At 46.4% G+C, this 14,933-nt stretch overlaps 1 protein-coding gene across 5 annotated transcripts in view; it reads right to left on the bottom strand.

Annotated features, from left to right (window-relative positions):
* Positions 1–12,901, bottom strand: part of LOC103783642 (zinc finger protein 20) — a 54,267-nt gene extending 41,366 nt beyond the window's left edge. For 4 of the 5 annotated variants that reach the window (XM_063599907.1, XM_063599906.1, XM_063599908.1 and 1 more), the window contains exons 1-3: positions 10,628–12,901; positions 2,051–2,177; positions 123–183 (exon numbers count right to left, since the gene is read on the bottom strand). In XM_063599907.1, coding sequence (XP_063455977.1) covers positions 123–183; positions 2,051–2,177; positions 10,628–10,630 — 191 coding nt within the window. In that variant the 5' untranslated portion in view covers positions 10,631–12,901. Of the gene's footprint in view, positions 1–122; positions 184–2,050; positions 2,178–4,267; positions 6,467–10,627 lie in introns of those variants that run through there. The other variant, XM_055103639.2, reaches the window with a different exon arrangement.
* Between the last annotated feature and the right edge of the window lie 2,032 nt (positions 12,902–14,933).

Here is a 14,933-nt window from a genome sequence, read left to right as displayed (position 1 = left end):
TAGCCTATGTGACAGATTAAGCCTTGTCTCAGATACATGAATACATAAGTAAATAAATATAATTTCCTACCACTCTAACATTATCTCAAGGGACACAGCTTCATGTTATAAGTGCAAATTACCTTGGATTTCTCCTGGAATTTTTGTACTGATCTTCAATGTTCCGGTCTTCCCATTTTACTCCTAAAATGTAGACCCATAAAAGTCATGATAAATGATTACAAAATTATAGAAACATTTTAGATTCTATGTTCATGGGACACTGTGACCATGCCTGACTTATTCACCAAAGTATTATTGACCCTTGAACAAAATGGGCTTGAATGGCACAAGTCCACTCATATGCAAACTTTTATCAACCTCTGCTGCCTCTGAGGGAACAAGACCAACCCCTCCTCTTCAGGCTACTCAATGTGAAAACAATGAAAAGGATTCCTTTAGGATGATCCACTTAATCAAGTCAATATGTTTTCACTTCCTTATGATTTTCTTGATAATATTTCTTTTTTCTAGCTTACTTTATTATAAGAATACCATATATAATAGACCAAACAGACCAGGCATGGTGGTTTATACCTATAATCCCAGCACTTAGGGATGAGGTGGGAGGACTGCTTGAGGCTAGGAGTTTGAGACCAGCCTGGGCAACATAGCAAGACCTCCATCTCCACAAAAAATAATTTAAAAATCAGCCCAGCATGGTGGCACTTGCCTACAATCCTAGCTACTCAAGAGTCTGAGGCAGGAGGATTGCTTGACCCCAGGAGTTCTAAGTTGTATTAAGCTATGACCATGCCCCTACACTCCAGCCTGAGTAACAAAGTGAGAAACTGTCCTAATATACACTTACACATACACACCAACACACAAAATATGTATTAATTGACTGGTTATGTTACTGATAAAGCTTCCAGTCAACAATAGGCTATTAACATTTAGCTTTTTTTCTTTTTATTTGAGACAAAGTTTCACTCTCGTTGCCCAGACTGGAGTGCAGTGGCATGATCTCAGCTCGCTGCAACCTCCACCTCCCAGGTTGAAGCAGTTCTCCTGTCTCAGCCTCCTGAGTAGCTGGGATTACAGGTGCCCGACACCATGCTCGGTTAATTTTTCGTATTTTTAGTAGAGATGGGGTTTCACATTGGCCAGGCTGATCTCGAACTCCTAACCTCAAGGGATCCACCCACCTCGGCCTCCCAAAGTGCTGGGATTACAGGTGTGAGCCCCTGCACCTGGCCAACATTTAACATTTTATAGAGTCAAAAGTTAAAACCAGATCATCAATTGTGCAGAGGTTAAGAGTCTCTGACACCCACTTTGTTCAAGGGTCTACTGTATTCTTTTTTTTTTTTTTTTTTTTGAGACGGAGTCTCGCTCTTTCACCCAGGCCAGAGTGCAGTGGTGCTATCTCGGCTCACTGCAAGCTCCGCCTCCTGGGTTCATGCCATTCTCCTGCCTCAGCCTCCCGAGTAGCTGGGACTACAGGCGCCCGCCACCACACCCGGCTAATTTTTTTTTGTATTTTTAGTAGAGACGGGGTTTCACCATGTTAGCCAGGATGGTCTCGATCTCCTGACCTCATGATCTACCCGCCTTGGCCTCCCAAAGTGCCAGGATTATAGGTGTGAGCCACCGTGCCCGGCCTTACAGTATTCCTTTTTTTTCAGATGGAGTCTTGCTCTGTGGCCAAGGCTGGAGTGCAGTGGCACAATCTTGGCTCACTGCAACCTCTGCCTCCCAGGTTCAAGCAATTCTCCCACCTCAGTCTCCTGAGTAGCTGGGACTACAGGCGTGCACTACCATGCGTGGCTAATTTTTGTATTTTTAGTAGAGACGGGGTATCATCATGTTGGCCAGGCTGGTCTCGAACTCATGACCTCAAGTGATCCACCCACCTTGGTCTCCCAAAGTGCTAAGATTGTAGGCGTGAGCCACTGCATCTGGCCAGTCTACTGTATTCCCTACCATGTTTCAAATCATTGAGCAGTGTAGATGACCAAGAAACACTTGTTCTGTAATTGACTAAGTGAAGAAATGATGTCATCCTTACCTACAGACATCAGGTTCCTGATGATTTCCCACATCACATCTCTGTAGAGTTTCTTCTGGGACGGATCCAGCAAAGCCCACTCCTCCTGGGTAAAGTTCACAGCCACATCCTCAAAGATCATTGAGTCCTGAAACATCCCACATGGCAGAGGAGGAAGGTTCAGGCTGACAGCACTAGGAAGCTACACTCACTTTAGAGGAAGTTCACACAATGCTATAGACTCCAAACATTTATTCAATGACTTGGTCATCAGACTCTTATCCTCTGTCTATACTCATTTTCTCCAGCACAGCAATTCTGATGCTAGAATTGAACACATTCAGTAAAGTAATAGCCAATACGGACAAGCCTCTCATTCATGATTTCAGGGAGTTGAGATACGCTGCCCAGATCACCTCTAGTGTCTGTCTAGTGGGTCTATACTAACTCTCGTGACAAAGTCCTACTATGTGTTGTCTACAAGAGACAATAGTAGCAGCTCTAAGACAACATATCCCTACACACGTTTATTTAGAAAGTTGAACTATGATGGTATCTCAGAGCTAGATTTAAGGAGAGCTGCACCAGCATAACAAAGAAAAGAAGCTGTGTGCCTCAACTATTTATTAAAACAATATGATATTTGCCACTGGGCATAGTGGCTCACACCTGTAATGCCAGCACTTTAGGAGGCTGAGACGAGTGGATTGCTTGAGCTCAGGAGTTCAGGACAAGCCTGGGCAACATGGTGAAACCCCATCTCTACAAAACATACAAAAATTAGCCAGGCATAACGGCGCACGCCTGTAGTCCCAGCTACTAGGGAGGTTGAGCTGGGAGGATTGCTTGAACCCAGGAGGTAGAGGCTGCAGTGAGCCATGAGTGTGACACTGAACTCCGGCCTGGGTGACAGAGCGAGGCCCTGTCTCAAATTAAATTGAAAAATAAATAAATAAGTAAATAATATGGTATTTGCTTAATTTCCATCTTCCTTCTGAGAGTTTGAAATTTTGTGATATAATCAGCAGAGAAGCATACCCGATCAGTCACTGCTAGGTTTGAATGTTTGTCCCCTCCAAAACTCATACTGAAACTTTATCCCCAAGGTGTCAGTATTCAAAAGTGGGGCCTTGAAGAGGTGACTATGTCATGAGGGCTATGCCTCATGAATGGGTTCATTCACTGATGGATGAAAGGGTTAATGAGTAAATGAGATATCCTGGGAGTAAGACTGGTGGCCTCAGAAGAAGAGGAAGAGACCCCTAAGCTAGCACAATCACCCCCTCCCCTAGGAATACCCTTCTTCCATTGCCTCAGATAGTGGATTCCCCACCAGCAAGGCTTTCACCAGATGCGCCACCGTGCCCTTAGACTTCCCAAACTCCAGAATTGTACAAAACAAATATCATTTCTTGTATATTACCCAATTTCAGGCATTCTATTCTAACGAACATAAAACAGACTAAGATGGCCATGAAAAAAAAACTCTGGGTACTAAGTGTCTGAGTGACCTTGGTACGTAACATTTCACATGTTCTGTCAACACTTGTTACTTGGGGGATTTAGCCCATTCTATGTGATTACAATAAGAGAACACCTGGAAGCTGGCAACTGGTTTTCCGTAAACTAAATTTAATGAAGTGTAACGTAAGGTTAATGAAATGTATTTCATCATCCTAAAGGAAAATTTTTAAATACTAGGTAACATCAAAGGAGAATGAAAGATGGATAAAGATTGTACACGTTCTTCTAAAGAACCACTTGTCAGCCAGGTGCAGTGGCTCACACCTGCAATCCCAGCACTTCAGGAGGCCGAGGAAGGCAGATCACAAAGCCAGGAGTTCGAGACCAGCCTGGCCAACATGGTGAAAACCCATCTCTACTAAAAATACAAAAATTAGCCGGGCATGGTGGCAGGCGCCTATAATCCCAGCTACTCGGGAGGCTGAGGCAGGAGAATCGTTTGAACCCAGGAGGTGGAGGTTGCAGTGAGCTGGGACCGCGCCATTGCACTCCAACCTGGGCGACAAGAGTAAGACTCCATCTCAAAAAAAAAAAAAAAAAAAAAAAAGAACTGCATGTCACCAAGGTGTCATCTCTCATGAATATTTATGAAATTCCCTAAATCATTAAAACAGACCTGTTAGTAGTCAATAAAAGCTACTTAAACAAAACTAATGGAGGTAACAAATGTCTAAAAATGCTAAAAATCTTCTAAACCAGAAAGTGACAGCTTACCTAACACACATGAAGGATTTTGAAACTATAATATTCAACACACCACACTGTTGACAGAAAGATGAAAAAGAGAAAAAGGTAAGTGAAAATGTAGAACAGGCCAGGCGCGGTGACCTATTCTACCATCTTATTTGCAAATATTATATTTACTTTATTTGCAAATATTATCTTCGTATACTCCAATTTCTCCTGGGCCTACGAAAAGTCTGAAATAAGGCTCTCTTCTCTGTTTCAACTACACTAAAGCCTAACTGGGGTCAAAAATTGGCAGGGACTACATAAAAATATTGTCAACAAAAAGCCTGCAACCATCTGGAACAACAGTCAATGACTGAGACAGAATAGACCATCTAAGACCCAGGAAAACAATCTGGAGAGAAAATTAGCTTCAGAAATTAGGCTAATCAAAAGCACTTTGGTATCCTGGGGAATTGAGAAAGCCTCACGTCTGCCCAGGAAATAACACATTTCTAGAAAAAACCTGAGGAGGCCCTAAGTTTCGGCACTGGCTGATCTCTAGGCTCAGTTCAGCAGAAATCGGAGGCTAACGCAGAGTTTTAAACAGTCGGCCGGGCGTGGTGGCTCACGCCTGTAATCCCAGCACTTTGGGAGGCTGAGGCAGGCAGATCAAGAGGTCAGGAGATCCAGACCATCCTGGCTAACACGGTGAAACCCCGTCTCTACTAAAACTACAAAACTTAGCCGGGTGTGGTGGCGGGCACCTGTAGGCCCAGCTACTCAGGAGGCTGATGCAGGAGAATGGCGTGAACCCGGGAGGCAGAGCTGGCAGTGAGCCAGGACCACGCCACTGCACTCCAGCTTGGGTGACAGAGCGAGACTCCGTCTCAAAAAAAAAAAAAACAAAACAAAACTCAGGCCGAGTGTTCAAGGAATGCTGCACGACAAAGCCATCCACAAAGCCTGGAAGAGGTCAGGTTTGGGCCTCTTTTTGTTTGATTGTTTGTTTGTTTGTTTGTTTTTTGAGACAGAGTTCTGCTCTTGCTGCCCAGGCTGGAGTGCAGTGGTAAGATCTCAGCTCACTGCAACCTCTGCCTCCCAGGTTCAAGTGATTCTCCAGCCTCAGCCTCCCCAGTAGCTGGGATTACAGGGGCCCACCACCACGCCTGGCTAATTTTTGTATTTTTAGTAGAGACAGGGTTTCGCCATGTTGGCCAAGCTGGCCTCGAACTCCTGACCTCAGGTGATCCACCCGCCTTGGCCTCCCAAAGTGCCGGGATTACAGGCATGAGCCACAGCACCCGGCCAGGTCTGTTTTATTTTAGCTCCTAGCATTCAGGAAACCTCTCTCAAAACACTAGATGAACACAAGTTAAAGGAACAGAGCCTTCATTGACTACAGAGGACAGGGAATACATCTCTGTAAACATACTTTGAAAAAGTTACTACCAGGCACAGTGGCTCACCCCTGTAATGCCAGCACTTTGGGAGGCCGAGGCAGACAGATCACTTGAGGTCAAGAGTTCAAGACCAACGTGGCCAACATGGCGAAACCCTGTCTCTACTAAAATTATTAAAATTAACCGGGTATGGTGGCACACGCCTGTAATACCAGCTACTCGGGAGACTGAGGCACGAGAATCATTTGAACCCAGGAGGAGGTGAAGGTTGCAGTGAGATGAGATCACGCCACTACACTCCAGGCTGGGCAACAGAGCGAGACTCCATCTCAAAAAAAACAAACAAACAAGCAAAAACTACAGAAGGTAGAAAAAGAGAAAGTTTTAAAAATAGAAAACAAGGCCGGGAGCAGTGTCTCATGCCTGTAATCCCAGCACTTTGGAAGGTCGAGGTGGACAGATCACCTAAGGTCAGGAGTTTGTGACCAGCCTGACCAATATGGAGAAACCCCGTCTCTACTAAAAAATACAAAATTAGCTGGGCATGGTGGCACATGCCTGTAATCCCAGCTACTCGGGAGGCTGAGGCAGGAGAATCGCTTGAATGTGGGAGGCAGAGGTTGTGGTGAGCTGAGATCGCGCCATTGCACTCCAGCCTGGGCAACAAGAATGAAACTCCGTCTAAAAAAAAAAAGAAAGAAAGAAAGAAGAAAACAAGTACAACAAACAGAGAACAATTACATATATACATATTAATACAATTATATCAATTACCACTTTAAATGTCTGTTATTTATATACACAAAAAAGAGACAGAGATTGACATAGTAGATTAAACAAGCCTCAGTAATGTGTACAAGAAAATCATTTCAAACAAAAAGAAGTGAATAGATTAAATAAAAAGGTATGAAGAAAGATAAGCCATTCTAACACTAATCAAAAGAAATGTGCAATAGTTTTATAAAACTCAGACAAACCACATTTTAGATCAAGGAAAATGGCAAGGAATTTTCCTCATAATTGCCTTGGGCTTGCTTTTTTTTTTTTTTTTTGAGACAGAGTCTCATTCTGTTGCCCAGGCTGGAGTGGTGCAATGGCGCAATCTCGGCTCACTGCAACCTCCACCTCCCAGGTTCAAGTGATTCTCCTGCCTGAGCCTCCCGAGTAGCTGGGATTACAGGTGACTGCCACCACACCCGGCTATTTTCCGTATTTTTAGTAGAGACGGGGTTTCGCCATGTTGGCCAGGCTGGTCTCGAACTCCTGACCTCAGGTGTTCCACCTGCCTTGGCCTCCCAAAGTGCTGGGATTTCAGGTGTGAGCCACCACGCCGGACCATAATTGCCTTGTAAAAGAGATTTTGTAACAGTGAAGAGGTCAATCCTGCAAGAAGACATAATAGGACCAGGCACAATGACTCACACCTGTAATCCCAGCACTTTGGGAGGCCAAGGTGAGCAGAATGCTTGAGTCCAGGAGCTCAAGGCCAGCCTGGGCGACATGGCGAAGCCTTGTCTCTACAAAAAAAAAAAAAAAAAAATTAGCTAGGCATCGTGGTACATGCCTGTAGTACCAGCTACTCAGGAGGCTGAGGCTGAAGGATCACTTGAGCCTGGGCACTGGGAGGTCAAAGCTGCAGTGAGCTGTGATTGTGCCACTGCACTCCAGCCTGGGAGACAGATGGGGACCCTGTCTCAAAAAAAAAAAGACATAAGGTATAATAATCTTTATTACTTATATGTATGCCCATAAAATATAACATCAAGATACAAGACAAAAACATAAAACTATAAGACAAAATATATAAATCCAAAATTATAGTTGGAAGCCAACAGTTCACCTCTATCCATAATTAATAGGTCAATACAACAAAAAAATCACTAATGATATAGCTAAACTCAACAGCATCAATAATGTATTAGTCCGTTCTCATTCAGCTAATAAAGACATGCTTCAGGAAACTTACAATCATGGCAGAAGGGAAAGCAAACACGTCCTTCTTCATATGGTGGCAGGAAGGAGAAGAACGAGTGCCCAGCGAAGAAGGAAGCCCCTTATAAAACCATCAGATCTCTTGAGAACTAACTCACTATCACCAGAACAGGATGGGGAAAACCACCCCCATGATTCAATTATCTCCACCAGGTCCCTTCCACAACAGGTGAGGATTATGGGAACTACAATTCAACATGAGATTTGGGCGGGGACACAGCCAAACTGTATCAATTAATCAACTGCATTTAATTAATATGTATTTATAGAATCCTTCATTCAACACCAGCAGAATACACATTCCTCTCAAGTTCACATGAAATATTCACCACAGTAAACTACACTGGAAGCATAAAATATGCCTTAACAAATTGAACAGAAATGCTATAAAGTATGCAATCAAATCATATTAAAGTAGAAATTGATAACCAAAAGATAGTTGAAAAGCTTCCAAAAGTAGAGATTTAATCTGCAGCTGAAATAAGTGAACCAATCTTTGCAAGGTGACAAGCCCAGAGAGAGACAGTAAGGACCTAGAACACAGACAAGTCTAACTCAAGTGTCACATCGTATCCTCCTGTCACCAGGGGCATCCCCCATCCCCATCCTGCTCACTGAAGCGCTCAGTGACCACCCTCCCAGGAGACGACACATTGTGAGTCCCCTGTGTTCCTAAAGTGCATTTTGCTTTTCAGGTTCTTGCACCATCTCAGTGGGGTGGGTTTTCCTGTCCTTAGGAATAGTTTTCTCCCTTAACTATGCTGAGAGCATCCAGAAAACAGGAATCATTTCTGTCCTGTCCCTTCAATACCACCATCCAACTGGCTGATGAGCCAAGTGTCCCCAAGGAATGGAATCTGGATTTGGGGAAGAAAAGCTGAGTGTCCCTGGGGATTAGAGCTTTTTTTTGAGACTGGGTCTCACTCCAGTTGCCCAGGCTGGAGTGCAGTGGTGCAATCGCAGCTGACTGCAGCTTTGACCTCCCTGGCTCAGGTGATCCTCCCACCTCAGCCTCCCCAGGAGCTGGGACTAGAGGCACGCACCACCATACTCGGCTAGTTTTTTTGTATTTTTAGTAGAGACGGGGTTTCGCCATGTTGCCTAGGCTGGTCTCGAACTCCTGGACTCAAGGGGTCCACCCGCCTCGGCTTCCCAAAGTGGTGGGATTACGGGTTTCCCAAAATGGTGGGATTACAGGTGTGAGAGACTGTTCCTGGCCCAGGATTAGCTTTTTAAGGAGGGGAATACCAGGGGACTTCTCCCACCCCAGGGCACCCAGCTCCTCTCCTGGGAAGCCCCAACTCCACGCCTCAGGTTGTCCTCTGGGAGGAGTGACCCACCCTCCAAGAAACATGGTAGCTGTGGGCATCTTCAGTCAGCCCCAGGCAGTTCTGAAACCCAGGACCAGGATAAGATGAAGGGTGAGTTGAGGACACATCGCCCTGTAAAGTTTCCAAAGATAAACCTCAACCCGAAGACATTCTCAGAAGGTGTCCGTGCCTCGGGCAGATAAAAGGAGGAGAGGCATAAAGATTGTTTACAGCAAGTGTCAGGTGCTTTTTCTCCGCTTCCTCAAGTGTGAAATGTTCACAAACACAAAACAAATCTTTACAAAAAGAGCCATATTTTGCCCTCTTAAAAAAAAAAAAAAAGCCTATTAAAATATTGCGTGTGGCCAGGCGCCATGGCTCACACCTATAATCCCAGCACTTTGGGAGGCCTAGACGGGCGGATCACCTGAGGTCAGGAGTTCGAGACCAGCCTGGCCAACATGGTGAAACCCCGTTTCTACTAAAACACAAAAATTAGCCGGGCATGGTGGCACGCGCCTGCAGTCCCGGCTACTCGGGAGGCTGAGGCAGGAGACCCGCGAGGTAGAGGTTGCAGTGAGCCGAGATCGTGCCACCGCACTCCAGCCTGGGCAACAGAGTGAGGCTCCGTCTCCACCAAAAAAAAAAAAAAATTATATAGATATTTAATATCTATATAATTCATATATATATAATTTCATATATATAATTCATATATACATGAAAAACGTGTGAGAACGGTTGCAGTGGCTCATGCCTGTAATCCCAGCACTTTGGGAGGCTGAGGAGGGTGGATCACCTGAGGTCAGGAGTTTGAGACCAGCCTGGCCAACACGGTGAAAACCCGTCTCTACTAAAAATACATGAATTAGCCGCGCGTGGTGGCGGGCGCCTGTAATCCCAGCTACTCGGGAGTCTGAGACAGGAGAATCGCTTGAACCCAGGAAACGGAGGTTTCAGTGAGCCGAGATTGCGCCACTGCACTCCAGCCTGGGCGACACAGCGAGACTCTGTCACCAAAAAAAAAAAAATATATATATATATATAATATATATATACACATATATATACACACACACATCTACACACACACACACACACATATATGGCTGTGTTTGAAACAAAGCCTGGGGGACGAAGAGTTGACATTGTTGTGGTGAACTGAAGAGGAGGCCAGCTCTAAAACGCGGAGCGGGATCTGGAAATCCAGGGATTTGCTGGCAGCCCTAGGAGAAGCTAGGCCAGGGATCACAGTTGCGGATTTGAGACCCTGCTTCGCATATATCTGGATATCTCAGTAAAAACCCGAGCCCCTTGGAGACAAAGGAGGAACTGGGGACCCCACAGACCGCTGCTCCTTCCACATGAACCCCACACCCGAGGAGGATTCCCCCCATGACCCTCCCGTGTCCCCGCACAATCTAGGGAGACGCGGGGCTGCGGACGCGGAGCTGCCCAGAGAGGACTCCGGAACCTGGGCCGCAGTTGCCGCGCGGGGACCGGACAGGATGCCCGGAGTCCTGGCTGCAGGCCCAGCCCCACCCTGAGGCCGAGAGGACCGAGGACCGAGCTGGGCCAGGGCACTCGGGTCCTCAGACCCCAGAGACAACAGCGAGGAGGTCTGGGTCCCGCCACAGCCGGTTCCGGTCGGTTACAACCAGCTGTACCCTGTCTCGGGAACCCCGGCCTCGGACACTCACCATTTCCCGGCTTCCGAGGTATTCCGGTTCCTACCTACACCTCCGGCTGCCAGTACAGGTTCCAGCCCGACCGAGCAGGGAGCCGAGCGCAGGGGACAGAGAAGACGCCGCGGGCTTTTTCAACCTCGCATCCTCCAGCGGGCTGGACGCCTGATTGACAGTTCTCACGGCCCCGCCCAGCGGCTCTGATTGGATAGTACTCCAGGTCCCGCCCCCAGACACTGAGCGACAGAAGTGATCTCCCAGTGCTGGCAGTCGAGCCAGATGAACAGGTTGCAGACACAGCTCTTGGCATGGGGCGGGCGGGGGAGGGGGGGTTCCTCCCTGGGCAGTGACCTGATCCCTCCCGGGGAATATTTGCATTTAAGAAGAATTCCTGCCAATAGTCTGCGAGCCCTTCCTGCTTCTTCCTCCTGGACTGGGGGGTCACAACTGTGTGCAGGGAATCCCAGATTCACTGTCCAGTGGAGCCATCCCCTGGCCTCGGAGCAGAAGGGGAGCCGAGGCCACACAGGCCACACTGCAGTAGGAGAGGGGGTCTGATGTCCTCCAGGGATCAGGAATTTGGGATGAGGCTGCTGGCTGCATGGCCAAGCCTTTCTCCCAACTGATCTCTCAGTCTTTTTTTTTATTTTTTATTTTTATTTTTTGACGGAGTCTCGCTCTGTCGCCAGGCTGGAGTGCAGTGGCGCGATCTCGGCTCCCTGCAACCTCCGCCTCCCGGGTTCAAGCGATTCTCGTGCCTCAGCCTCCTGAGTAGCTGGGATTACAGGCACGCGCCACCACCCCCAGCTAATTTTTGTATTTTTAGTAGAGGCGGGGTTTCACCATGTTGGCCAGGATGGTCTCAATCTCCTGACTCGTGATCCGCCCCCCTCGGCCTCCCAAAGTGCTGGGATTACAGGCGTGAGCCACCGCGCCCTGAAGTCTACTCGTTTTCACCAAGAAAATAAAAACACAGCAACAATTGAATAAAATTGTTAAATGTGTGGAAAAACTGGAATTACATGGCAGCAATATTCTATAAAGGAATCAAAAGAGAAGAAAAGCAAAAACGTGAACTAGCTCAGGGAAGCAGTTTTTCAGCCACTGTTCAGCAGGAAACAGGTTAAACAGATTCTTGGGAGCCAGGTTCTGACTGCTGAAACAGAGCCCCAGAACCGATCAGAACCTGGTGATGAGGCCTGAACACTGAAGAATTTAACTCTAGGCTCTCAACATGCCTTCCTGTCCCCTCTGCATAGTGTGGCAACACACTCTCTCTCCTTCCAGACCTTCATCATTTTCTTTTATTGTCTTTCTTTTTTTTTTTTTTTTTTTTTTGAGACAGAGTCTCGCTCTGTCGCCCAGGCTGGGGTGCAATAGCGCGATCTCTGCTCACTGCAACCTCCGCCTTCCGAGTTCAAGGGATTCTCCCGCCTCAGCCTCCAGAGTAGCTGGGATTACAGGCACCCGCCATCATGCCTGGCTAATGTTGGTATTTTTGTAGAGACAAGGACACCGCGCCCAGCCCCAGACCTTCATTTTCACCAGCAGGAAACTCACCTGGAGTCAGTTTAAGGTACTGACTGACATAAATTGTCAAATTCATAAACCTTTTCTCCATAAGGTAATCCAATGGGTCTCTGACCTTAACAGATTTTCTACATATATCAAATCACACTCCGACTCCAGCTATTCTATGTGTAAACCAAAAATAAAATTCAAAGCCCACCCCTCTCCCCCAAACTGAAGATTCCCCTCTCGGCTAAGGGCATCCCAAAGTAAACCTGAAAATCTAGAAATCTAGTTCAGGCCACGATGGAAAGCAGGGGTCAGACCGGTAGTCCCATCTTAGCACCTATGGTTCCAGTGATCCTCAAGTGGGAGGATCACTTGAGCCAGGGAAGTCAAGGCTGCAGTGAGCTGTGATTGTGCCACTGCACTCCAGCCTGGGCGACAGAGTGAGACTCCGTCTCAAAAAAAAAAAAAAAAAAAATTATAATAAGTGTGGATGAGGACATGGAGAAATGGGAATCCTTGTGCACTGATGTAGAGAATGTAAAACATTGCAGCCACTGTGAAAAACAGTATGGCTGTTCCTCAAAAAGGTGAATTTAGAATTCCCCTGTGACTATTCAACTCCTAGGTATATATCCTAAAAAATCAAAAGCACAACACACAGAGACACATGTACACCAATTTCATAGCAGCCTTATTCAGAATATTACTGTGGAAAAAACCCACATGTTTATCAACATACAAATGGATGAGCAAAGGGTGATTTATCCCTACAATAGAATATTTTCAGGCACAAAAAAGCAATGAATTACTGACACGTTAACACATGCATGCAACTTGAAAACATTATGCTAAGTGAAATAAGCCAGAGACACCAGAATAAATATTGTATGCTTTCACTTATATGAGGTGCCTAGAATAGTCAAATTCATAAAGGGATAAAGTAGAATAGAGATTATCAGGGCCTGCGAATAGAGGAGAATGTGGAGTTACGTGTATGAGTATGAAAATTTAAGTTAAAAACATTGGCGGGGCCAGGTGCGGTTACACATGCCTGTAATCCCAGCACTTTGGGCGGTTGAGGTGGGTGGATACCTGAAGTCAGGAGTTTGAGACCAGTCTGGCCAACATGGTGAAACTCCATCTCTACTAAAAATACAAAACAAAAATTAGCCAGGCATGGTGGTGGCCGCCTGTTATTCCAGCTACTTGGGAGGCTGAGGCAGGAGAATTTCTTGAACCCAGGAGGCAGAGGTTGCAGTGAGCCAAGTTCACGCCTCTGCACTCCAGCCTAGGTGACAGAGCAAGATTCCATCCCCCTCCAAAAAAAATTAAGTTAAATAATAGCCAGGCATAGTGGCATGTGCCTATAGTCCCAGCTACTAGGGTGGTTGAGGCAGGAGAATCACTTGAGCCCAGAATCACTTGGGGTTGCAGCGATGAGTGATTGAGACACTGCATTCCAGCCTGGGTGACAGAGTGAGATTCCGTCTCAAAAATAAAAATACAAAAAATTAAAAATAAAAGGCAGTTTTCTTTTCTTTCTTTTTTTTTTTTTTTTTTGAGACAGAGTCTCACTCTGTTGCCCAGGCTGGAGTGCAGTGGCACGATATCAGCTCACTGCAACCTCCACCTCCTGGGTTCAAGCGATTCTCCTGACTCAGCCTCCCCAGTAGCTGGGATTACAGGTGCATGCTACCATGCTGGGCTAATTTTTTGAGATGGGATTTCACCATGTTGGCCAGGCTGGTCTCAAACTCCTAACCTCAGGTGATCCACCCGCCTCAGCCTCCCAAAGTGCTGGGATTGCAGGTGTGAGCCACCACGCCTGGCCCTGGCAGTTTTCATATCTCAAAAATTGAGTTAATTTTATACATAACCAGAATATCAGTCACACCTAATACTTACCTAATATCAATTGATAGAATGACATTAAAATGTCATTAATTGTGTAAATTTTAAAAAATTTCTTCTCAACACAAGGTCTCACCATGTTGCCCACGCTGAACTTGAAGTCTTGGCCTCCAGCAGTCTTCCCACCTCAGTCTCCAGAAATGCTAGGAATGGCCGGGCACGGTGGCTCACGCCCATAATCCCAGCACTTTGGGAGGCTGAGGCGTGTGGATCACGAGGTCAAGAGATCGAGGCCATCTTGACCAACATGGTGAAACCCCATCTCTACTAAAAATACAAAAATTAGCTGGGTGTGGTGGTGCGAGCCTGTAACCCCAGCTACTCAGGAGGCTGAGGCAGGAGAATCACTTGAACCTGGGAGGCGGATGTTGCCGTGAGCCAAGATCACACCACTGCACTCCAGCCTGGTGAGAGTGAGACTCCATCTTTTTTTTTTTTTTTTTTTTTTTGAGACAGTGTCTTGCACTGTCTCCCAGGCTGGAGTGCAATGACACAATCTCGGCTCACTGCAACTTCTGCCTCCCGGGTTCACACGATTCTCCTGCCTCAGCCTCCTGAGTAGCTGGGATTACAGGTGCACACCACCACACCCGGCTAATTTTTTGTATTTTTAGTAGAGACAGGGTTTCACTGTGTTGGTCAGGCCGGTCTTGAACTTCTGACCTCATGATCCGCCCGCCTCGGCCTCCCAAAGTGCTGGGATTACAGGCTTGAGCCACCACGCCCGGCCGAGACTCCGTCTTAAAAAAATAAAAATGCTGGGATTACAGGCATGAGCCATCATGCATGACCAAGACACTCATTTTATACCCCAAGACAAAAAATACTCGAAATGGAATGGAAGATGATATACTTTAAATGTACATCCCCGCAAAATCTCACATTGAATTGC

The sequence above is a fragment of the Pan paniscus genome, chromosome 20 (genome assembly GCF_029289425.2).
Source record: "Pan paniscus chromosome 20, NHGRI_mPanPan1-v2.0_pri, whole genome shotgun sequence".
Taxonomy (NCBI): Eukaryota; Metazoa; Chordata; class Mammalia; order Primates; family Hominidae; genus Pan; species Pan paniscus.
This window is presented reverse-complemented; position numbering and strand designations above follow the sequence as displayed.